The following is a 22,933-nucleotide window of genomic DNA, read 5'->3' as shown; positions in this document are numbered from 1 at the left end:
CAGCTGTGACGTGCCGGCAGGGGCGTTTGGCTGGGGAGGGCTCCCACTGCATCCGAACCTGGCAGCCCCATCTCCTCGCCCGGGGCTGTGGGGAGAATCCAAGAGTCCCTGCTCCCAGCTCTGGGGCCCGGCGCCGGGCGGGGAGCTGCTCTCCGCCGTGGGAGAAACAGGGCGATTGCTCTCCGGCGCAGAGCACGAGGAATCAGCCGCGTTTTGGGCCCAGCTCGCTGGCTCCCCTCACTTCCCTTGCCCCCTCTCCTGAGCAACGTGGGACCCCCCCACATGCCAGGCAGGAGCTGGGGGGGCCTGTGCGTTGGGCTATTGCTGGGTGAGGGCCCCTGTAATCGCCGGGGTCCCTCCCATCCATAGGACAGTGCCCCAAAAGTGCAGCGGATTCAGCCGCTGGCCGGGTTGGCTCTGGCTGGCCCGGTTCGGAGCCTGGCTTCCGGCAAGGTGGTCTCCCAGGCCAGGGGGCACCATGGGATTACGTCTGAGCTCCGCAGGCCCAGCCTGGGCCCCTGGCGTTTGTCCTGGATGGGTCAGGGTTGGGCCTTTCCCTGCCCCGGCGCCTGCTCGCTCCAGCCGGGTGATTCACCCGGTTCTTTGCTCCTCCCAGCCTGCCAGGCGTCAGGCTGCCCCCCCCCCCCCCCCCCGCCCGTCCCTCTCCCTGCAGCTGTGTGAACCCCCTGGGCACCAGGCAAAGCACAGAGGGAAACTGAGGCACTGCGCGGTACAGGATGTGGGTGGGGCAATAAACTTCACAGTGACTTCCCTGCATGCGTCTGCCAAACGGCTGGTCCCACCCCGGCCCCATGGCAAACCTGATTTGGAGTGGGGTCGGGCCCTGCCTTTCCCTGCAAGGAGGAAGAGGCCTTGGAGCAGAGAGAGGTTCCTTCCCTGGAAGGTGTGTACACCGGGTATAAAATCCCTTCTTGGGTAAAAGAAACTCGGCTCCAGGGAGCGCACTGCCCAGCCCCCCGGCCCCTCCCCCACGCGCCAGGAGCTGTACAAATCCGGCCCTGGAGTGTTTACACGCTCGGCTAAGGCCAGAGCTGGCCAAGCTCTATGGGCGTGTCCCCCCTTGGCACGCCCGGCCGGAGCGAAACCAGAGCTGAAAATAAACCGTCAGTGGTTCCAAGGGGGAGACTGCAGGGAGGGAGGCCGGACGCCAGGCCCTGGCTGGAAAGACGCCCGCGCAGAGGAAGAAGTGGGGCAGAGACACCCCCCCCCCAAGCTGCAGCCTGAATCGTAGAGTTAGATTCCCCCCACCCGGTCCTGGCCCACGACCCGCAGAGGCCCCCACCCGTCCCGGGGGCGCTGTGGGCGGGTGGACTCGCACGGAGCGATCCACCAGCCCCCGCGTCGTCGGCTCGCTTCCTGGCCCGAGCAGCCAGCCCCTGATCTGGGGGCTCCTAGGGCCTCAGCCCCCAAAGCAAAGCCAGCGCCGGCCGCTAGCAAACTCCGGGGGCTTTCGCTAGGGAAAAGGAGCGAGTCCTTGGCCGGTTCACGCCAGCGATGGCAACGTGTCGCCTGGGCGGCGGTTCCCAAAGGGGGCAGCTCTGTCTGCTGGGGACGACGCTCCCGCTAAGGTGTCCGGTTGGCGTGCAGAATAAATGTTGTGCTGTGCGCCAAGGCATGTGTGGATGTGCACCACCAGGAGGCCCACACGCTGCTGGCTGGGGGTGGCCCTGCTACGCTGCCCGGCGTCCAGGGAGCCCTGCCCAGAGGGTCTTGGTGTCTGAGAGGCCAAAGTCCTCGCGCCCTCGGCTTTTAGTGTCTGCTTCCAGGCCGGGAGGGGCCGAGCCTGCGGGGAGCGACGGCTCACGCTTGCCTGCGCCGAGGCGCCCAGGAGCCAGCGATTCAGAGTCTAAACGTGCAGGGAAAGGCCCAGGGCCCACCTGAACCGGGCCAGGCGCAGGTGAAACCGAGGGGTTCCCAGAAACGAATGGGGCAGTGCTCAGCTGAGATCTAAAGCCTTAGGAAAGGCCAGCCGCTGACAGGCCAGTAGCATTCCCAGGACCCCTAGTTCCCCGCCTACTCGAGCCAGGGAGAGAGCCCAGGCACCCAGCCTTCCTGCTGTAACCACTAGGCCTCACTCTCCTCCTCCCCCAGCCAGGGGGAGAACCTAGGCTCCCAGCCTCCCTGTTCTAACCACTAGGCATCACTCTCCCCCAGCCAGGGAGAGAACCCAGGAATCCTGGCTCCCAGCCCCCCCATCTCACCACCAGTCCCCACTCCACTCCGGGAGCCCAGGCGAGAAGCCAGGAGTCCAGGCTCCCTGCCCCACCCTGGGCTGCGTGGGGCGGATGCTGGCGCTCCCTGCTGAGGGTGTTGGTAAAACAGGGCCCAGCCCCCGAGAACAAACACACGCAGGCACCTCGCCCAAGTCAGCTCCACCTGCCTGAGCCTGGGCCCTGCCAAGCCGGGACGTGAACTCCCGAGCGAGCCAGCGGGACCCGCCCTGCGGCCCCCTCTGCCTCCCAGCCCTCCCCCCCGGCAGGCCAGGCCAGGCAGGAGCAATCCCGCGGAGAACCCCGGAGTCCTGGTGCCCAGCCCCCCACTCTCTGCTCCAACCACTGCCCTCTCCTGCCAGCCAGGCCTGGGAGAGAACCCAGGAGCCCCGGCTGTGGAGTTGAAGGCCAGCTGGGGGGGAGGAGGGGAGGCTCTGCAGCAAGCCGTGGGCGGGAGTGAAAGGGTTAATAGCCCTGGGTCCGGCCCAGCGAACATGGGATGGGAGGCGCACTAGGGCAGGCAGGGATCTGGGCAGAGAATCCAGAGGTCCTGGCTCCCAACGCCCCTTCCCTCCGCCCTGCTCTAACCACTAGCCCCCACTGCCCTCCCAGAGCTGGGAGAGAACCCAGGAATCGCCGGCTCCCTCCAGACTGGGCTGGGCTCCCCTTTCCTTCCCTTGTTCTCCCGGCTCCGGCGCGGTGGGAATGGGATCCTGCTTCATCCACTCCCAGCTGGGGCTGGCTGGTCACTCTGACCCTGGCTGCAGGGAGCGGGGGTCCAGCAGGGGGTGCTGGGCTGCAGGGGGCAGGGCGGGGAGCCAGGGAGCGGGGGTCCAGCAGGGGGCGCTGGGCTGCAGGGGGCAGGGCGGGGACCCAGGGAGCGGGGGTCCAGCAGGGGGCGCTGGGCTGCAGGGGGCAGGGCGGGGACCCAGGGAGCGGGGGTCCAGCAGGGGGCGCTGGGCTGCAGGGGGCAGGGCGGGGACCCAGGGAGCGGGGGTCCAGTAGAGGGTGCTGGGCTGCAGGGGGCAGGGCGGGGACCCAGGGAGCGGGGGTCCAGTAGGGGGCGCTGGGCTGCAGGGAGTAGGGCGGGGACCCAGGGAGCGGGGGTCCAGCAGGGGGCGCTGGGCTGCAGGGGGCAGGGCGGGGACCCAGCAGGGGGCGCTGGGCTGAAGGGGGCAGGGTGGGGACCCAGGGATGCAGGGAGCAGAAGCTGGGGTCCAGCAGGGGGCGCTGGGCTGCAGGGAGCAGGGCGGGGACCCAGGGAGCGGGGGTCCAGCAGGGGGCGCTGGGCTGCAGGGGGCAGGGCGGGGACCCAGCAGGGGGTGCTGGGCTGAAGGGGGCAGGGTGGGGACCCAGGGCTGCAGGGAGCGGAAGCTGGGGTCCAGCAGGGGGCGCTGGGCTGCAGGGGGCAGGGCGGGGACCCAGGGCTGCAGGGAGCGGGAGCTGGGGTCCAGCAGGGGGCGCTGGGCTGCGGGGTGCAGAGGCCTCTCCCCTGCAGTCAGTACTAGCTGAGGGGTCCCTGTACAAACACCCCCGCCCTGCCCCACCCCAGAGGCAGCTGCACCCCAGAGCCGTGGGGCTTGCCCTGTCGGGCCAGTATTTCCTGCTCTGTGCCCTGTCATTGGACACACCCAGATCTCTGGCCCTACTGGGCCACGAAGGCACACGGCGGGTGGGGGGGGGGGGGGCAGGGCTTTTCTAGCCCCCAGTGTTTGTCTGTCTCTGAACCCCCCCAGAGCTGGGGAGAGAGCCCAGGAGTCCTGGCTCCCACCCTCCCTCCCTCCCTCCGCTCTAACCACTAGGGAAGGGAGAAGGTTATTTTCAACCTTGACTTCACAGCTGGCTGAGCAGGCAGGGTGGGGGGGAAGCATGGGGGTGGGGCCCAGGGTTACCTGCCCAGGTATGCTGGGGGTGCGGCCGAGTTGGCTGCACACCTGTGCCCAGGTGACGCCGGAGAAAGAACAATTCCCGGGGAACCGAAGAGCGGCCGGCGCTGGAGGGAACTGGGGGTGGAGCCCCCCGTTGTCATTAGCTGCCCCCCACCGGAGATGCCTTTCTCCCACCCCTGGGGGGGCAGTGTCTGAGTAGCCAGCGAGAGAGCAGGTAAGTTGGGGGGGAATAGACGGGAGGAGGCCAGGCCAGCCCCCCAATGGGGGGCAGGACTGAGGGGGACACTTAAACCCCCCCCCCCCCCCGCAGATCAGCCTCATGTTGGTATCGGGCCTGAATCAATATTGCCCTGGTTCCTTCACCTGGGAGGAGATTGGGGGGCTGTTGGGATGGGAGATGGGGGGAGCCCCCTGGGATGTGGGGGGACCCCCGGGAGGAGGGGTTGGGGGAGATAGTCGGTTGCTGGAGGAAGAGCCCCACGCCCTTAATAAACAGGCCAGCCCAACAGGAGGGGGGGGCAGGGGAGGCGTGACGGGCGGGGCCCCACGCCTGAGTTCCCTCCCGGCTCTGGCACTGAGCTCAGTGCGGGGGCGAGGCTGGAGGTGCGGGCTCCCTCCTGGCTCGGTGTGCGGGGGGCGGGGAGGCGCCACCCCCAGACTCGGGCCGTGATTCTCTGCCTCTTTGAACCCCCCACCCCTAGGTGAAGCGTGGAGTCTCATCGCCATGAGTTCCTCGGGCAGGTGAGTTGGGGGGCTGGGAGCCCGGACCCCTGGGTCCTCTCCCTGGGCCTAGGAGGGGAGTAGGGTCTAGTGGTAAGAGGGGGGGGGCTGGGAGCCCGGACTCCTGGGTCCTCTCCCTGGGCCTAGGAGGGGGGAGTAGGGTCTAGTGGTAAGAGGGGGGGCTGGGAGCCCGGACTCCTGGGTCCTCTCCCTGGGCCTAGGAGGGGAGTAGGGTCTAGTGGTAAGAGGGGGGCTGGGAGCCCGGACCCCTGGGTCCTCTCCCTGGGCCTAGGAGGGGAGTAGGGTCTAGTGGTAAGAGGGGGGCTGGGAGCCCAGACCCCTGGATCCTCTCCCTGGGCCTAGGAGGGGAGTAGTGTCTAGTGGAAAGGGGGGGGCTGGGAGCCCGGACCCCTGGGTCCTCTCCCTGGGCCTAGGAGGGGAGTAGGGTCTAGTGGTAAGGGGGGGGCTGGGAGCCCAGACCCCTGGGTCCTCTCCCTGGGCCTAGGAGGGGAGTAGTGTCTAGTGGTAAGAGGGGGGCTGGAAGCCCGGACTCCTGGGTCCTCTCCCTGGGCCTAGGAGGGGAGTAGGGTCTAGTGGTAAGAGGGGGGCTAGGAGCCCGGACCCCTGGGTCCTCTCCCTGGGCCTAGGAGGGGAGTAGGGTCTAGTGGTAAGGGGGGGGCTGGGAGCCCGGAACCCTGGGTCCTCTCCCTGGGCCTAGGAGGGGAGTAGGGGTCTAGTGGAAAGGGGGGGGGCTGGGAGCCCGGACCCCTGGGTCCTCTCCCTGGACCTAGGAGGGGAGTAGGGTCTAGTGGTAAGAGGGGGGGCTGGGAGCCCGGACTCCTGGGTCCTCTCCCTGGGCCTAGGAGGGGAGTAGGGTCTAGTGGTAAGAGGGGGCTTAGGAGCCCAGACTCCTGGGTCCTCTCCCTGGGCCTAGGAGGGGAGTAGGGTCTAGTGGTAAGAGGGGGGCTGGGAGCCCGGACTCCTGGGTCCTCCCCTGGCCCTGGGGTGGAATTGGGCCCCCAGAAATCCGCCCCCTCCTCCCCGTTATCTGGCTCTGTTCTTCTGCCGTTTTAACTTTCTCTCGCCTCTGCCCCCTTTCTGCAGTGACGTCTCCAAGCTCAGCGCCAGGGAGATTTATGGTGAGGCTCTGACCAGCTGGGGGGTGGGGGTGGGGGGTGGGAGAGCAGCTGGGCTGCGGTGTTATTGTAGGGTCTCTCGCGGATCTGTGGCGGGCTGCTGCGCTGTCATGTAGGGTCCTTCTACTGGGCCGCGGAGCCTGGCGGGTTCCTTTGTTATTGTAGGGTCTCCCGCACGCTGCCGAGTCGCTGTAGGGTCTCTGCTGGGCAGAGGGGCCGGGGGGCTGCGGGCCCCTGTGCCAAGCTGCCGTGTTATTGTAGGGTCTCTCTGCTGGGCAGGGCAGGCCGCTCAGTCACCGTGCTGTGTTATTGTAGGGTCTCCTGTGGGCACCCCCCTAATGGCTGGTCCAGGGGCCAAGCTGGCAAAAGTCCAGAAGGAAACAAAGTTCTCCCCCCGCTCCCCACCCCTGTGTATCTCTCCCTCCCCCTTCTCCGGCTCCATCCCTCACCAGGGCCGGCCCCCCCACCCCGCCCCAGAAGGGAAATCGAAAGAGAAACAGGTGGGAGGGGGGGCTAACGGGGGGGGTCACAACCAAACTGGTTTCCCCAGGGCATTCTGGGACACTCACTCCTGCCCCATTCCCTGCCCTCCGGACCCTGCCAGGCCCCGCCCTGGGATCGGGTGGGGGGGGGGAGGGGACAGGCCCCTGCCCGGTTCTCCGTTTATAATTTGCCGTCTCGTTTCACAGAGCAGAGGAAAAAATATTCCAACTCCATCCTGCAGGATGTCTCCCAATACACCGTCAATGTGAGCTGGGGCGCTGGGACGGGGGGGAGTGAGAGAAATGGGGGGCATGGGCCCCTCTAGGGAGTGGATGACTGGGGGGCACTGGCACAGGGAGGTGTTGGGAGCTGGGGGGGTGCATGACGGGGTGTTTGGCTTGGGGGCTGCTGGGGGCCATTGGGAGCTGGGAGGCTGTTGTTGGGTTGTGTGGGGGGGGGGGGGTACTGTGAGCCAGGGAGCTGTGAGGGGACTGTGGGGGAGGCTCCAGGGGTCACTGGGAGCGGAGTGATGGGCGGGATCTGGAGGGGTTGGGGGGGGGACTGCACAGGGGGATGGGCGGGCTTGGGGGATTGTGGGGTGGCTGGGGGGGACCACTGCCAGCGGGGGATGGATGGGTTGTGTGAGAGGCTGTGGGGGGGCACTAGGAGTGGGGGGGATGTGCAGGCTCGGGGGGGCTGCACTGGGGGTTGCGTGGGGGTGGTTGGGGGGCTGCGTGGGGGCAGCTGGGGGGGCTGCGTGGGGGTGGCTCCGTGGCTCACCTCCTGCCCCCCCCAGCACCTGGTGACGTTCCCGATGCGGGAGGCGGCGGAGCAGCGCTTGGCGGAGGACGCTCTGCGCAAAGTGGCTGCCATGGAGGCCAAGGGCCAGGTCTGGGCCCAGGAGATGCTGCTGCAGGTCACCAGCTCGGCCATCAGGCTGCTGGACGTGCACACCAAGGTGTGTGGGGCTGGGGCTGGGGCTGGGGGGCCAGGAGGAGTTTGGGGGGTGCGGGGCCCGGGGGATGTTGGGGGTGCTGGGTCTGGGGGTACCAGGCCCTGAGGGTTCTGGGGGTGCCGGGCCCAGGGGGTGCTGGTCCGGGGAGGTTCTGGGGGCAGCAGGCCAGGGGGTGTTCTGAAGGCGCCGGGCCCGGCGGATCCTGGGGGTGCCAAGCCCGGGGGATTATGGGGGTGCCAGGCCCTGAGAGCTCTGGGAGTGCTGGGCCCAGGGGGTGCTGGTCCAGGGAGATTCTGGGGGCAGCAGGCCAGGGGTGTTCTGAAGGCACTGGGCTCAGGGGATCCTGGGGGTGCCGGGTTCCGGGGGTCCTGGCGGTGCTGGGCTCTGAGGGTCCTGGGGGCGCCGGGCTCTGGGGATCCTGGGGGTGCTGGGCACCGGAGGTCCTGGGGGCACCGGGCTCTGGGGGTCCTGGGGGCGCCGGGCCACCTGTGACTCTGTCGCCCCCTGCAGGAAGAGCTGGAGAACTACGGGCTGGGGGGGGTGCTGCGCTGTGACGCCCTGCCGCCCAGCGCCCACGCCCGCTCCCTGCTGCTCCTCCTGTGCCAGGACGCCGAGCAGGCCCAGCCCGACGCCCACGTCTTCCAGTGCGACCACATCGGGGTGAGGACACCGGGGTTCCTACTCTGCCCTGGGGGATCCTGCCCCTTTAAGTGCCACTGGCCCCGCCCCTTTGGCATAATTAGCCCCGCCCCTTTCCATGGACAGCATTGGCCCCTCCCCTTTCTACCTGCATTTTTGGGCTCCTCCTGCCATTCCCTCTGGGCCTGCCTCGAAATGAGGCGGGGGGGGGGACTACTGACCCCACCCCCTAAATTATTCTCATTAGCTCCGCCCCTCTTCCTCCCCCAGGGTTACCCCAGACTCCTGGGTCCCCACCATTCGCCCGCTGCCTTCCTATGGCGCTGGGATCTCGCCCCGCCCCCTCTTGCTGCCCCGGCACCCCCCCAGAGTGCTGGCCCCCCTGGACTCCTGCCCGGGCATGGGCAGGGACGGCTCCACAGGGCATCAGGGGCCGGTCAGCTCGCGGTCTGGGCGCCACATTTCAGGGAAGAGGTGGAGAAATTGGCGCAGGCCCAGGGAGGAGCAAGGAAACGGGGAGAGGCTAGAAAACAGGAGCTAGGAGGGACGAGTGAAAGAATCGGGCTTGTTTAGTTTGGGAAGGAGAAGACGGAGAGGGGACCTGGGAGCAGCTTTCAGGTACCTAAAAGGGTGGGGTTTTTTTGGGGGGGGGAGAATTGCTCTCCTTGGCCTCTGATGGCAGGACAAGCAGCAAGGGGCTGACGCTGCAGCAAGGGAGGTTTGGGTCGGACACTAGGAGCGTCCTGCCTGTCGGGGTGATGAAACACTGGGATCAATTGCCCCAGGGGGTTGTGAAAACTCCGTCACTGGAGATATTTAAGAAGCGGTTGGACTGACGCCTGTCAGGGATGATCTGGATGGAGCTCGGTCCTGCCATGAGGGCAGGGGACGGGACTCGATGACCTCTCGAGGCCCCTCCCAGTTCTATTATTCTAAGCCCCGCCTTCTGATCCCATATGGCATCAGCCAATCAGCTTCCAGAGCCATGATTTCCGTAGTCATGGAAGGCTAATCGAGGCTATGGGTCATGCCATTGCAGGAGATCCTGCCTTCTGGGGAAAGGGGCGTCCCTGTGGCATCAGCCAATCACTTCCCTACGGCTGTCCAATGAAGGAAGTCCCGTCCCCCAGTGGGAGGGACTTCTCTACTGCATCAGCCAATCAGCTTCAAAGGTCCAGAGATGCATTCCAGGAAGTCCTGCCCCCCATGAGTGATTGACAGCTGTCAGCGCCTCCCCATAGGCGGGAAGTTGGGGCCTGACTCGAGGGAAAGGGGAGGATCCTTTGCTGGAAAGGGAAGATGTTTTGTCTGCTCCCACCACATGCTTAGGGGGCTGGCCACCCCGAGGTGGCGTGGGTGTTCTGGTCCGGGCAATACTGACCCACCCAAAATGACCAAGTGAATACCAGCCCACCCTATCTTCCCAGCCAAACCAGCCCCAGAGACCCATCCTAGAATCCTGCCCCCTTCCCACAAATTCATGGGCCCATCTACCCCGGTATCTGACCCACGCCGTTCTCTGCAGGCGGAGCCGATCCGGGAGGACATTAACAGTGCCCTGCTAGACTTCAAATCAGGGGGCAACAGTCAGAGGAAAGAGGCACTCAGGTGGGATGGGAACCCCGGATTCTGGGGGACTTGGGCTGGGTGGGTGCATTGGGGGGCACCCCGCAGGGGAGGGGCTATACTGGGACAGGGACCAGGGGATTGGGCGGTCTGGCCTGGAGGCAGCTTACACACCTTGGGGTGATGGGGAGTTCTCAGAGGAGTTCTGGGGGGCTGAGCTAAAGGGGGGATCCCCAGCAGATGAGGGCGGGCCAAATGGGTGAAGTTATAGGGAATCCCACAGAGGCATAAGGAGGATCCTGTTGGGGGGGTCCCCATAAGGGCTGGGACCCCTGGGGTAGCTGGAGCTGGGGGGGAAGTTCGTAGGGTGCAGAGGGGTGTGGGTCGGCCCCCCAGACAGATGAAACTAGAGCGGTGTGGGGGAAGCCCTGAGGGGACCTCGCTAGGGAAGGGGCAATGGGACACACTGGGGAGCCAGGGGGGTGTCCCTCTGGGGTGGGGAGACACCAGCTGGCTTGGCGGGGGGGGGGGTCAGGTACATTGGTGGGTGTTTCCCATCCCCCCCCATATCTTTTGCAGAGCGAACCAGGAGAAGATGCAGAACGGGGACCCACCTGCCCCGGGGCCCAGCTCCCGGCCCCCACCCCCTCACAGGAAGTTGGTGATCACCCCCTTGGCCCCCCAGGATGAGATGGAGACGCAGAGCCAGAGAGATGCAGGTGGGGGAGGGGCAGAACCAGGCGAGAACCCAGGAGTCTGGGCACCCTGCCACCCCCACCCCTGCTCTAACCACTAGCCCTCACTCTCCTCCTCGAGCCCAGGGAGAGCCCTTAGGGTTGGCAACTGTCTAATGGCAGAAACCCAAGCACGTCTGCCCTGCCCCTTCCCCAAAGCCCCGCCCCTATCACGCCCTCCCCCCTCCCTCCATAGCTTGCTCTCCCCCATCTCTGGGAGGGGGCTCAGGGCTGGGGGGCAGGAGGAGGATCGGGTGGCAGGCTCTGGGTGGGGGCTCAGGGCTGGGAGCAGGAGGAGGATCGGGGGGCAGGCTCTGGGAGGGGGCTCAGGGCTGGGGGGCAGGAGGAGGATCGGGGGGCAGGCTCTGGGAGGGGGCTCAGGGCTGGGGGGCAGGAGGAGGATCGGGGGGGCAGGCTCTGGGAGGGGGCTCAGGGCTGGGGGGCCGGAAGAGGATCGGGGGCAGGCTCTGGGAGGGGGCTCAGGGCTGGGGGGCAGGCTCTGGGAGGGGGCTCAGGGCTGGGGGGCAGGAGGAGGATCGGGGGCAGGCTCTGGGAGGGGGCTCAGGGCTGGGGGGCAGGAGGAGGATCGGGGGGCAGGCTCTGGGAGGGGGCTCCGGGCTGGGGGGCAGGAGAAGGATCGGGGGGCAGGCTCTGGGAGGGGGCTCAGGGCTGGGGGGCAGGAGGAGGATCGGGGGCAGGCTCTGGGAGGGGGCTCAGGGCTGGGGGGCAGGAGGAGGATCGGGGGGCAGGCTCTGGCAGGGGGCTCAGGGCTGGGGGGCAGGAGGAGGATCGGGGGCAGGCTCTGGGAGGGGGCTCAGGGCTGGGGGGCAGGAGGAGGATGGGGGGCAGGCTCTGGGAGGGGGCTCAGGGCTGGGGGGCAGGAGGAGGATCGGGGGGCAGGCTCTGGGAGGGGGCTCAGGGCTGGGGGGCAGGAGGAGAATCGGGGGCAGGCTCTGGGAGGGGGCTCAGGGCTGGGGGGCAGGAGGAGGATCGGGGGGCAGGCTCTGGGAGGGGGCTCAGGGCTGGGGGGCAGGAGGAGGATCGGGGGGCAGGCTCTGGGAGGGGGCTCAGGGCTGGGGGGCAGGAGGAGAATCGGGGGCAGGCTCTGGGAGGGGCCTCAGGGCTGGGGGGCAGGAGGAGGATCGGGGGGCAGGCTCTGGGAGGGGGCTCAGGGCTGGGGGGCAGGAGGAGGATCGGGGGGCAGGCTCTGGGAGGGGGCTCAGGGCTGGGGGGCAGGAGGAGGATCGGGGGGCAGGCTCTGGGAGGGGGCTCAGGGCTGGGGGGCAGGAGGAGGATCGGGGGCAGGCTCTGGGAGGGGGCTCAGGGCTGGGGGGCAGGAGGAGGATCGGGGGGCAGGCTCTGGGAGGGGGCTCAGGGCTGGGGGGCAGGAGGAGGATCGGGGGCAGGCTCTGGGAGGGGGCTCAGGGCTGGGGGGCAGGAGGAGGATCGGGGGGCAGGCTCTGGGAGGGGGCTCAGGGCTGGGGGGCAGGAGGAGGATCGGGGGCAGGCTCTGGGAGGGGCCTCAGGGCTGGGGGGCAGGAGGAGGATCGGGGGCAGGCTCTGGGAGGGGGCTCAGGGCTGGGGGGCAGGAGGAGGATCGGGGGGCAGGCTCTGGGAGGGGGCTCAGGGCTGGGGGGCAGGAGGAGGATCGGGGGGCAGGCTCTGGGAGGGGGCTCAGGGCTGGGGGGCAGGAGGAGGATCGGGGCAGGCTCTGGGAGGGGGCTCAGGGCTGGGGGGCAGGAGGAGGATTGGGGGGCAGGCTCTGGGAGGGGGCTCAGGGCTGGGGGGCAGGAGGAGGATTGGGGGGGCAGGCTCTGGGAGGGGGCTCAGGGCTGGGGGGCTGGAGGAGGATCGGGGGGGCAGGCTCTGGGAGGGGCTGTGCTACTCCCTGCCTGCCCTGGACCCTGCCGCCGGCAAGTCCCTACAGCCCCTACCTAGGTGGGGGGTCCAGGTGACTCCTCCCACTCCCTGAGCCTGCAGGCCCCGCCTCAGGCGCTCCCATTGGCCGCAGCTCCGTGTATTTGGCCAATGGGAGCTGCAGAGTTGGTGCTTCGGGTGGGGCCGTGCTGGGCGGTTCCAGGAGCAGGGAGGGGCCGGGAGGCTGCTCTAACCCTCCTGCACCCCCAGACGTCAGCCCATCGACAGCAGGAGCCTCCGAGAGATTGAGCCTGAATCCAGGAGAGTCCCTGAGAAACCGGGGGGGGGGGTGGGGTGGGGGGGGGGGCGGTTGGCAACCCTAGAGAGAGCCCAGGAGTCCGGGCTCCCAGCCCCTGCTCTAACCACTAGCCCCCACTCCCCTCCCTGAGCTGGGGAAGACCCAGGAGTCCTGACCCCCCGTCCTTTGTGCCCCCAGCTGAGCCCGCGGACCCAGCGTCGCTGCGGACGGAGCGTGAAGTGGTGAGTTGAGGGGCTGGATTGGGGGGGGGGGCTGGGGTTGAGGGTGTGGGGGAGGTGTCACGGGCTGGGGGGCAGAGAGGGGAGAGGCAATTGGAGGTGCGGGGGGAAGAGGTGGGGCTGGGTTCACATGATCAGCCCGGCCCCTATGGGGCAGAGGTGGGGGTCAGACCTAGTGCTTGGTTGTGGGGGGGGGGAGCTTTGCCATGTCCCCTGATGGAGGGGGACAGGCTGGGCCTCTTTCCCCAAGCAGGCAGGGACTGGGGGCTGCCCACCCCCCTGCTCACCCCCAGCCCCTCTTCCCCCCCAGGAGCTGCTCAATCGGATTTTCGACGAGATCGAAGTTTTCGTGGGCAAACTGCAGAAATCGGCTGAGGCCCAGCGGGTCCTGGAGCAGCTGAAACGCTCCAGCCGGGGGCGCCACCGCCAGCCAGGCGGTGAGGCCCCAAGACCCCCCCCTGCCGTCTGCCCCCAAGACCCCTCATCTGCCCTTCCCTGTGCCCCCCACCACTGGGAACTGCCCATGCCGAGGGGCTGGGTGGGGGGAGGTCCCCCTTTCTTCCCCCCCATATTGCAGCCCCTCCCCCACGCTGTGCGGGTGCCCTGTTGCCGGGACGTCCACCCATTCCACAGACACCCCCACACTTACCCTGCCCCCCCCCCGGCAGAGGATTAACCCTTTCCTGCCCCCGCAGAGGGGCTGCTGACCCTGCGGGCCCGGCCGCCCCTCATGGAGGAATTCGAGGACACCCTGGCCAAGATGAAATACTGCTTCAGCCTCCTGGTGAGTGACCGCTGGGGACGGAGCGCGCAGCCCCTATCCCCCCGCCCGCAGTTGGGACCCCCATTTCCCCCCCCAGCCAGAGCCAGGGATGGGACCCAGGAGCTCCCAGATCCCCCCCACCCCCCCACATAGTCCCCACTCCCACCTCCCTAGGGAAAGAACTCAAGAGTCCGGTCCCTCTCCCACCCCTCCCCCAATCTGGAATTTGTAGGGTTCACTGACCCCCGATTGGGGGGGGTCTCTCTCCCTTCCCCTCCCCCCCAGGCGAGACTCCAGCCCAACATCTTGAACCCCACTTCGGAGGAGTTGGTGCACTTCCTGTTTGGCCCCCTGAAAATGGTGAGTGGGGGGCAGAAGTGGGGGGCTGCCATAGGCTGTGGGGCTGGGAATTTCTGGAGCTGGGATTGGGAGGGTGACCCCAGTGGGGGAGGGGACCGGAGGGGTTGGAGGGAATGTGGGATCCCAGCTCCTGGGGGGGCTAGGTTTTTTAGGGAGCTCTGAGCTAGGAGGGAGGCAGATTGGGGGCTGCAGGGTCTGGAATTGTGGGGTTCTGGGTGTGGGAACAGGTCCCAGCATGGGGGGGGGGGGCTTCCCAGCATCTGGGAAGGGTGTGGCTGGAGGGGGTTAGTTGGTGTCTCTTGAAGGGCTGGGGAGTGAAGGGAGAGGGGATATCAGTGGGGGAGTCTGGGGGAGACGACAGCAGAGGTTGGGGGCTGGGCAGCAGGGGGACTGGAAGGGGTGCAGCTGTGGCTGTGTATCCCAGTGGGGGGAACAGAAGGACTTGAGAGAGCCCGGGGTGTCTCTTGCTGACCCTGATCGAAGGGGGGCTACCCTCTCTGCTCCCAGGTGGTGGAGGCATCGGGGGGCCCGGAGTTCGCCAGCGAGATCCGCTCGCCCATGCTGACCCGGGAGGCCATCGCCCTGCTGCGGGGCTGCCTGGGAGCCCAGGAGGCCGAGCTGTGGGGCTCACTGGGCGACAACTGGACCCGGCCCCGGTATGTCACTTGCTCTTTTTTGAACCCTGTTGCGGTCCTGGCCTTCCCAACATCCTGTAGCGAGGAGTTCCACAGGTGAACGGTGCCTCGGGCGATGTGCTTCCTTGTGTTGGTTTTAAACCTGTTGCCTTTTCATGTCATTGGGTGACCCCTCGTTGTCTCTCTCTCTGCCCCAGGGTGGATTTCCCCCGGGACCACGCCGCCCCCTATAACCTGAGCTTCCAAAGCGGCTGGGCCCCGCCACGCCTGGGCCCCGATGGGCAGCCCTGGGAGGACCCCGTGGAGACTCAGCACTTACACGAGGCTCGCCGGGAACAGGTGAGTGGCGGGGGGCGAGGTGACCCCCCCATCTGAGGGATGAGAGGGGTGGGGAAAAGGATGGGGAGGGGAGGAGGCAGGTGGGGGAGGTGCCAATAAAGAGGGGAGTTGGGGGATGGGAGAAGGGGTGAGGGAGAGATGGGTGAGGCTGGGGGGTTTGGGGGTGGCTAGGAAATGGGGCGTATGAGAGATCGGGGGCAGAGAGCTGGGGGTGCAGTGGGACAGGGGAGGGCTGTGGGGCAGGTCCTAGCAGGGGGGGGGTCACTCACCCCCCACTCATGTTCCCCCTTCTTTCTGCAGCAATCGGCTCCTCCAATCGCAGCTAACGGGTACGTAGCTCCCCCTCCGTGTCCCCCCCACGCTGCCCCTTCCCCCATACTGCCCCCTGCCCCCCTCCCCCAAGCTGTCACTCCCCCCGGCATGGGGGGCAGGAGTGTGGGGGGTGCTGGAGCTCAGAGAGGGTCCGTGGGGAGTCCGTGGGGGGAATGGGAAGGGGCTTGGTGCAGGGAGGTTGGGGGGTTCCCACAGGGGGAGGGGGAGGTCCTGGGGTCTGGCGGGCTGCCCAGGGGCTATTTGAGATGAGAAACTAAAAAAGGCCTTTTCTTTGTTTTGTCTTTGTTTCTCCTTGGGGGGGGGGCAGGTGGGTTCGGTGGTGAGGGGGGCAGGCTGGGGGGGTGGGGGGAGGCTGGGGGAGGGAGGGGAATCGGTTTGTTGCTGCAGAGAGATGGGGGCTCGGGGCTGGTTGGGAGCAGAGGGGGTGGGGTGCAGGGAGGGGATTAGATATTGGGGCACAGGGGCTGCAGTGGAGTGGGGGGGGTCACAGCAGACCCAAGTTCTCAGTAAGGGGCTGGGGGGGCTGGGCTGGGAGGTGCCGGGGGCTGTACCTCAGCTGTCAGAGCAGGGGGGCACCTGATGGGGTAGAGAGGAAGGAGGGAACGAAAGAGGAAGACATCGGAGGAGAGCGCGAACCCGTCCCGCCAACACCCCCCCCAGCAGCCCAGCCAAGGTAGGGAGAGGGGAGATTCAGGGCGGGGGTGCAGACCTTTCTCCCCCCTTCCCTCCGACTACTGCATGGGCTTGGCTGCTGGGGGTCCCCTCCCTGTCCCCCCGCTTGCCTGGTGCAACCCCTTGGGCCCCGGTGTGGCGCTGATGCTCCAAACTTCGCTGCATGTGTACGGCTGGGGGGGGGGGGAGTTCTGCACCTGAGGAAATGGGGCAGTGGGGGACTAAGGGGCGACCCCTCCCAGAGCTGGGGGGAGAACCCAGGAGTCCTGCCTCCCAACCCTTCTCTGCTCTAACCACTAGACCTCACTCCCTTCCCAGAGCTGGGGGGAGAACCCAGGAGTCCTGCCTCTCAGCCCTTCTCTGCTCTAACCACTAGACCTCACTCCCTTCCCAGAGCTGGGGGGAGAACCCAGGAGTCCTGCCTCTCAGCCCTTCTCTGCTCTAACCACTAGACATCACTCCCTTCCCAGAGCTGGGGGGAGAACCCAGGAGTCCTGCCTCTCAGCCCTTCTCTGCTCTAACCACTAGACCTCACTCCCTTCCCAGAGCTGGGGGGAGAACCCAGGAGTCCTGACTCCCAACCCTTCTCTGCTCTAACCACTAGATCCCGCTCCCCCTAACCCAGTTTTGCTCCCTTCTTCCCCCCAGCCATCAACACACAACAGAAGGCCAGTTTGTGAGCTGCACCTATGACTTTGTAGCCAGGAACAACAATGAGATGTCTGTGCTGCAGGGGGAGACTCTGGAGGTGAGTCCCTCTCCAGGTTCTGACTGCTGGGGGCAGGGCACTGCTAAAGGGAAGCTCACAGCAGTAGGAGTTTGTCTGCAGACATTGGGGGGGGTGTGTGTGTGTGTGGTGTGTGTGTGCGTGCGCGGTGGGGGGGAGAAGCTCACAATGCTGTGGCACTGCTGAGAGGAAGTTCACAGCATTGGGTCCCTGTCTGGCCGTCTGGGGCACTGTTGGGAGGAAGCTCACAGGATTGGGGTCCCCATCTGGGGCACTGCTGGGAGGAAGCTTGCAGCATGGGGCACTGCTGGGAGGAAGCTCGCAGTATCGGGGTCCCCATCTGGGGCACTGCTGGGAGGAAGCTCACAGTATCAGGGTCCCCGTCTGGGGCACTGCTGGGAAGAAGCTCGCAGTATCGAGGTCCCCATCTGGGACGCTGCTGGGAGGAAGCTCGCAGCATGGGGCACTGCTGGGAGGAAGCTTGCAGTATCGGGGTCCCCGTCTGGGGCACTGCTGAGAGGAAGCTTGCAGTATCGGGGTCCCCATCTGGGGCACTGCTGGGAGGAAGCTTGCAGCGTGGGGCACTGCTGGGAGGAAGCTCGCAGTATTGGGGTCCCCGTCTGGGGCACGACTGGGAGGAAGCTCTCAGGATCGGGGTCCCCGTCTGGGGCACTGCTGGGAGGAAGCTTGCAGCATGGAGCACTGCTGGGAGGAAGCTCGCAGCGCCAGGGCACACCGCCTGTGGCTCAGCGTCTCTCCCTCCAGGTGCTGGACAACTCCAAGAAGTGGTGGAAGGTCCAGAACCGCTCCGGCCAGCAGGGCTACGTGCCCTACAACATCCTCAGCCCGCTCCCCGCCAGCCAGAGCCACGGCCTGGGCCACCTGCCCCACGGGACCGGCAGCCCCAGCTCCAGCCCTTGCCAGACCGGCCTCCCGGTGAGCCCAGCAACGCAGGGGCGGGTCTGTCCAGGGGGTGCCGGCTCCCACCTGGCCCCAGGGCAGGGCCTGGCAGGCTCAGGGGGGCAGGGAAGGGGTGTGGCACAGGGCCACGGGGCGCTAATTTTTCTTCTCCCTGCCTTCCATCCTGACTAGGACCCCCCAGCCCTGCCGGCTCCGAAGAAAAACACCCCCACCCCGAATGGGACCAGGTGGAACGGCTCCGAGGGGGTTGGCCAAGACCCCAGGGAGAGAGGTAAGGCGCCCCCTGTCTGTAAGGGGAGGGGGGCAGTGCCCCTAGGTGTGAGGGACTGAGATCCCCCCTAGACACCCCAAGTCCTATCCCTTGTGTGGGGGGGAGAGGGGAGAGCATCCCCATAGAAACTGCAAGCCCTGCCCCCTATGTGTGGGTAGGATGGGGGTGAGTCTCCAAGCCCTGCCCCCTATGTGTGGGTAGGATGGGGGTGAGTCCCCAAGCCCTGCCCTCTCCTTCTGCGGTCGGGGGGGCTGTATCCTAGAGAGGGCCCCCAGGCCCTGCCCCATATATGGGGTTCGGGGGGGGGGGTCCTCTCCCAGTGCATGCTGGGTAACGGCGGCTCTCCCGTCCCGCAGAGCGGCTGAACGAGGAGCTGATGCAGCGCCTGGTGGCCGGCCGGGGAGCCCCCGCCAAGCCCTTCCTGGTGCAGCGGGCACCGGACACGTCCGTGCCGCTCGACCACGACTCCAACCCCGCCCAGGTCCAGGCCTGGCTGGAGGCCAAAGGATTTGGGCCCTTGTGAGTGGGCACTGGGCATGCTCTGATTGGTTGCTTTGCTATGTCTGTGCTTCCCCATTGGCTGGCTTGGCACCTCCTGGCTTCTGATTGGTGGGGGCATCCTGCCTTTCTCTTCCAGTCTAGCTCTGCTCTCATTGGCCGGATCACCATCTCCTGGCTTCTGATTGGTTGGTTGGGGAGGGGGACCTGTGACATTCTTGACTGCCTCACATGGCCTTTCTCTCTGCGCTGATTGGTTGTTTTGGAGCCTTGTGGCTTCTGATTGGCTGGAAGAAGTCACAACATTCCCCCCCCCACACACACACTATTATTTGAATCAACTTTCCTCTTTGTTCTGATTGGCTGGCTCTTCCCTGCCTGAGGCGCCTACTTGGTCTCTTGCTGCTGCCTGATTGGTGGTGGCTCAGAACCGCCATTGGCCAGCTGGATCCCAGGCGAGCCGTGATTGGATGGGGCCTTCCTGTGGAATCCTTCATCATTGCATTTCATTGGGCAGCTGGGGAAGCGGCAAAAAAGATGCTAATGACTCATTGGACCAATCGGAAAAAAGGGACAGGAAGGCATTAATCCATCAGTTGACGGACGTTGTGCATTGCTGTTTGTAGCCATTCTTGCTTCAGCATCCACCGCATCGTGGCTGGGGAGGGGGCCACTGCCATGGGGAAGCTCACAGCACTGGGAGGGAGCAGCAGAGGAGGTCCCTGTGGGGCTCTGGGCCTGACTACCCCTTCTTCCTCCTCCCCTCAGGACGGTGAGCGCTCTGGGGGTGCTGAACGGGTCTCAGCTTTTCTCGCTTGGCAAGGCTGAATTCCAGGCCATCAGCCCCGAGGAAGGAACCAGAGTCTACAGCCAGGTCACGGTGCACAAAGCCATGCTGGAGGTACTATGATTTCCCCCCAACCTACCCGCCTCCCCCTTAAGGTGCCTGGGTTTTCTCCCTGGTGCTGGGAGGGCAGTAGGGTCTAGTGGTGAGAGAAGGAGAGGCGGGGACCAGGACTCCTGGGTTCTCTCCCAGCTCAGCTGTGGGTTTCTAGGCCCATGGCTGACACCGTCTTTGCCCTTCCAGGACGTGAAGAAAATCTCCGAACTGGAAGCCGTGATGGAAAAGCAGAAGAGGAAATTGGAGGGCACAACAGACGTGCCTCCCTCGTGAGAAAGCCAAGGACCCGGTGGCCCCCGGCTGGCAGAACTCCACTGCTCCAGGAAGGTGCCACGTGGGGGGCTGGCCTTCCGGATCCCCACCCCCCACTGTCTCCAATGGTATCTCCCCACACGCTAAGGACCTGCACACAGGCATCGATTTGTCACTGGCCTCTGGCTACCTCCCGCTCCATTTAGGTTGCCACGCCTCTTAAAGGCACAGTGCGCACGTGCTCACTTCGGTTTCCTACCTCTCGGCTTTTTGTTGTTGTTTTTTACTTCCACTATTTATTTAAGGAAGGAGGCAAAGTTTAAAATGTACCGGCCCTTTCCTCCCCTCAAATGGTACAACCTTCCTTCTCCTCAATTCCCCCTCCACTCCCCTCTCAGTGGTACAACTCCTATCCTCCAACTCCCCCCATTTCCACCAAAGTGGTATGCCCCCCCCACATGCGGCACAGTTCCCCACCCCACAGTATAGCCTTTTCCTCTCACATGGTATATCCCCCATGCTCTACAATCCTCCCCCCATTTCCACCAAAGTGGTATGACTCCCCAGCCTTGGAAACTCCCCACTGCCCCTGAATGGTACAACCTCATTCTCCACCATGCCCTCTCCTTGAAATGGTATGACCCCCACCCATGGACCAATCCACCCCCCACCTCCTGTTCGGATTGGTGCAGACCTGGGCCTAGACAGGGAATGGAAGAACCTCCTGGCATGTAGTCCCCCCTGTGGCCACCAGAGGGGGCTGCCCTGTGTCAGTCAGTCCGGCCCTAAGGGTGCTTAATAGTTTCCATTCCAACCCCTGGTTTTTGGGGGGCAGCTTATAACTGGGCCAAACCGTAACGCTCGGGGCTGAAATTTCCCAGGCTGCATCTCTGCAGCAGGCTGGGTTGGGGACGGAAGTTTGGGGCGAATCGGTTCAGCTGTTTTCGAGCGAGACAGACGGGGAAGAGGCAGACCTGTTGATTTGCAGAGTTGCTGGGTGCTGTGATGCGGTCGGCAGGCCCGGTTCCACACCGCTATGCACCCTTCGCGGCTGTTCCTTGCTGGCGGGGGGGGGGGGGGGGGGGGGAGTTAGGGTTAGGAGGGGAAATTGAGAAATACTGGGAACTGTGGACCATTTGGGGCCTTTCAGAAGTGCAATATTTATACGGGCTGGTAAATCAGGGTCGTGTTTATTTTGTGTGAATTAAAACATGCTGCAGATGTGAGACTCATGTGTGGTCTGAAATTGTGCTTACGTGGGAACAGCCCCATTCTATAAGAACATAACATAAGAACTTAAGAACGGCCATACTGAGTCAGACCAAAGGTTCATCTAGCCCAGTATCCTGTCTGCCGACAGTGGCCAGCACCAGGTGCCCCAGAGGGGGTGGACTGAAGACAATCATCAAGCAATTTGTCTCCTGCCATCCCTCTCCAGCCTCTGACAAACAGAGGCCAGGGACACCATTTCTATCCCCTAGTTAAAAGCCTTTTATGGACCTAACCTCCATGAAATTATCTAGCTTCTCTTTAAATTCTGTTCTAGTCCTAGCCTTCACAGCCTCCTGTGGCAAGGAGTTCCACAGGTTGACTATGTACTGTGTGTAGAAGAACTTTCTTTTATTAGTTTTAAACCTGCTACCCATTAATTTCATATGGTGTCCTCTAGTTCTTCTATTATGGGAACTAATTCCCTGCCCCATGGTGCCTGCCTGTCTCTGCCCTGGGGCCGGGTGGGAGCTGGCGCCCCCTAGAGGGAGACAGGCCCCGCATCCCATTCCCTGTCCCTTCCAGCCAATCTCGGAGCATTCCTCACACGGGACAGCAGGTGTCGCCTGTCCACATAGTCCGGTTGCTGATTCTCTGCCTTCTCAGCCACAGGACTGCTGGGTTCTCTCCCTGGCTCTGGGAAGGGAGTGGGGCCTAGTGGTTAGAGCCAGGCCTCCAAGGTTTGAGGCCGGATGTTTAGAGAGAAGATTCCTCTCATTCCTGATGGGATGCCCTGGCTGAGGCGGTGTGTGTGTGAAAGGCTGCAAGCACAGAGTAGCAGTGCAGTCTGGAAAAATCACAGCCTCTCTCTCTCTCTTCCTTTCCTTCTTTCCCTTGATGATTTTTCCTTTTGCCTCCCTGCCTGTGATTCCGTCACCTCCTTCCTGTTTTCTTTTCCTCCTTCTCTCGTTCAGCCTCACCCGCCCTCCTCCAGTAGCACTCTGTCAAAGTTAACTAGGTGCTGTGGGTTGGGAGAGAGGGGCACTGGCCAAGCTGGGGAGAGCCCAGGGCCTGGCAGGGGTGAGGGGCAGAGCTGGGCTGGCAGGGGCTGGGGGGAGGGGCTGTGGGGCACCAGCGGGGTTGGGGGGCAGGGCTGGCTGACAGGCACTGCGGGAGTGAGGGGTGTCAGGAGTAGGGAGAGAGCATGCGGATGGATCCAAGGCCGGCTGTGGCTGAGCTGGGGGCGGGGGGAGGGAATCCCAGGACACAATGGTCCCTTCCTAGTCCCTTCCCCTGCCCCCCTAACTCTCAGCACCCCTGCCTGGATCCCACTGCAGCTCCCTCCAGCTACTGCAGCTCCCTCCAGCCTGCCCCACTGTGCTGGCCTCAGGCCTGTGCCACTGGGGTGGGGGAGCCAGCGCCAGGGAGAGAGTGGAGACCAATGGTTAGAGCGGGGAGGGGGCTGGCTGCTCTGGCGCTAGGGAGCCATGGGCCCGAAGCTGCATCTCTTTGGTATTTCGGGAGGGGGACAAGTCACTGCAGGGGCCCTGCCAGGAGAAACAGCTGCTGCCCTTAGCTGGAGCCCCAGCCGGCTGCAGGCAGCTGGGAGCGAGGGGCCGGCCAAGGCCGCAGCTCTGGCTCTCAGCCAGGCCTGTGGTTGTAGCGGGACCCCTGGCCTGGCGCTGGGATGCGGCTGGCTCTGGGGTGGGGCCGGCTGCCTTCTCCGGACTCCGGGCGGGGGAGTCTGCGCCAGCCCCTCCTGCCTCTCCCCCCTCCAGAAACTGGCCGAGCTGGGCAGCTTCTAAACTCTCGCTTCTCTTGCGCAACTTGGTCTGTGCGCCCCCCCCGGCCACGTACCCCGGGAGGGGGGAGGGGGCAGCCTGAGCCGGAAATGAACTCCAGCTGTTCGCTTATCGCCAGGATGCGGCCGAGCCCCCAGGGGGCCAGATCGCAGGCTCCGTTCTCCTCCCTGGGCGGGGGTCCAGTGTATTGATGCCAGCTCTAACCACTAGACACCACTCCCCTCCCTGAGCCCGGGAGAGCCCCCAGGGGTCCTGGCTCCCAGCCTCCCTCCCTGCTCTAACCAGTAGATACCACTCCCCTCCCTGAGCCCGGGAGAGCCCCCAGGGGTCCTGGCTCCCAGCCTCCCTCCCTGCTCTAACCAGTAGATCCCACTCCCCTCCCTGAGCCCGGGAGAGCCCCCAGGGGTCCTGATTCCCAGCCCCCCTCCCTGTGCACTAACCCGGAAGGCTGATGCAGTGAGTGGGGGGAGGGGCGTGTGTGTGTATCAATCGCCCCTCCCCCA

At 65.5% G+C, this 22,933-nt stretch overlaps 1 protein-coding gene across 1 annotated transcript; it reads left to right on the top strand.

Moving 5' to 3' along the window:
• Positions 1-4,124: 4,124 nt before the first annotated feature.
• On the top strand, positions 4,125-20,762 carry EPS8L1 (EPS8 signaling adaptor L1). Its single transcript, XM_075917461.2, has 21 exons — positions 4,125-4,334; positions 4,822-4,861; positions 5,945-5,979; positions 6,666-6,724; positions 7,256-7,417; positions 7,925-8,074; positions 9,579-9,661; positions 10,199-10,338; positions 12,707-12,750; positions 13,058-13,184; positions 13,443-13,531; positions 13,796-13,870; positions 14,378-14,526; positions 14,703-14,844; positions 15,145-15,173; positions 16,498-16,597; positions 17,342-17,512; positions 17,669-17,768; positions 18,125-18,287; positions 19,035-19,167; positions 19,354-20,762. The coding sequence occupies exons 2-21, from the start codon at positions 4,845-4,847 to the stop codon at positions 19,438-19,440; spliced, it is 2,055 nt and encodes a 684-aa protein (XP_075773576.2). The 5' UTR covers positions 4,125-4,334; positions 4,822-4,844; the 3' UTR covers positions 19,441-20,762.
• Positions 20,763-22,933: the final 2,171 nt, after the last annotated feature.

Source organism: Pelodiscus sinensis, chromosome 18 (assembly GCF_052426305.1).
Source record: "Pelodiscus sinensis isolate ZL-2025 chromosome 18, ASM5242630v1, whole genome shotgun sequence".
Classification (NCBI taxonomy): Eukaryota; Metazoa; Chordata; order Testudines; family Trionychidae; genus Pelodiscus; species Pelodiscus sinensis.
This window is presented reverse-complemented; position numbering and strand designations above follow the sequence as displayed.

Bases quoted from the DNA above. Each gene is read 5' to 3' on its own strand.
- EPS8L1 (XM_075917461.2), top strand. The intron at 8,075-9,578 runs GTGAGGACACCG...CGTTCTCTGCAG, and splicing joins TCCAGTGCGACCACATCGGG to GCGGAGCCGATCCGGGAGGA. The intron at 17,769-18,124 runs GTAAGGCGCCCC...CCCGTCCCGCAG, and splicing joins CCAAGACCCCAGGGAGAGAG to AGCGGCTGAACGAGGAGCTG.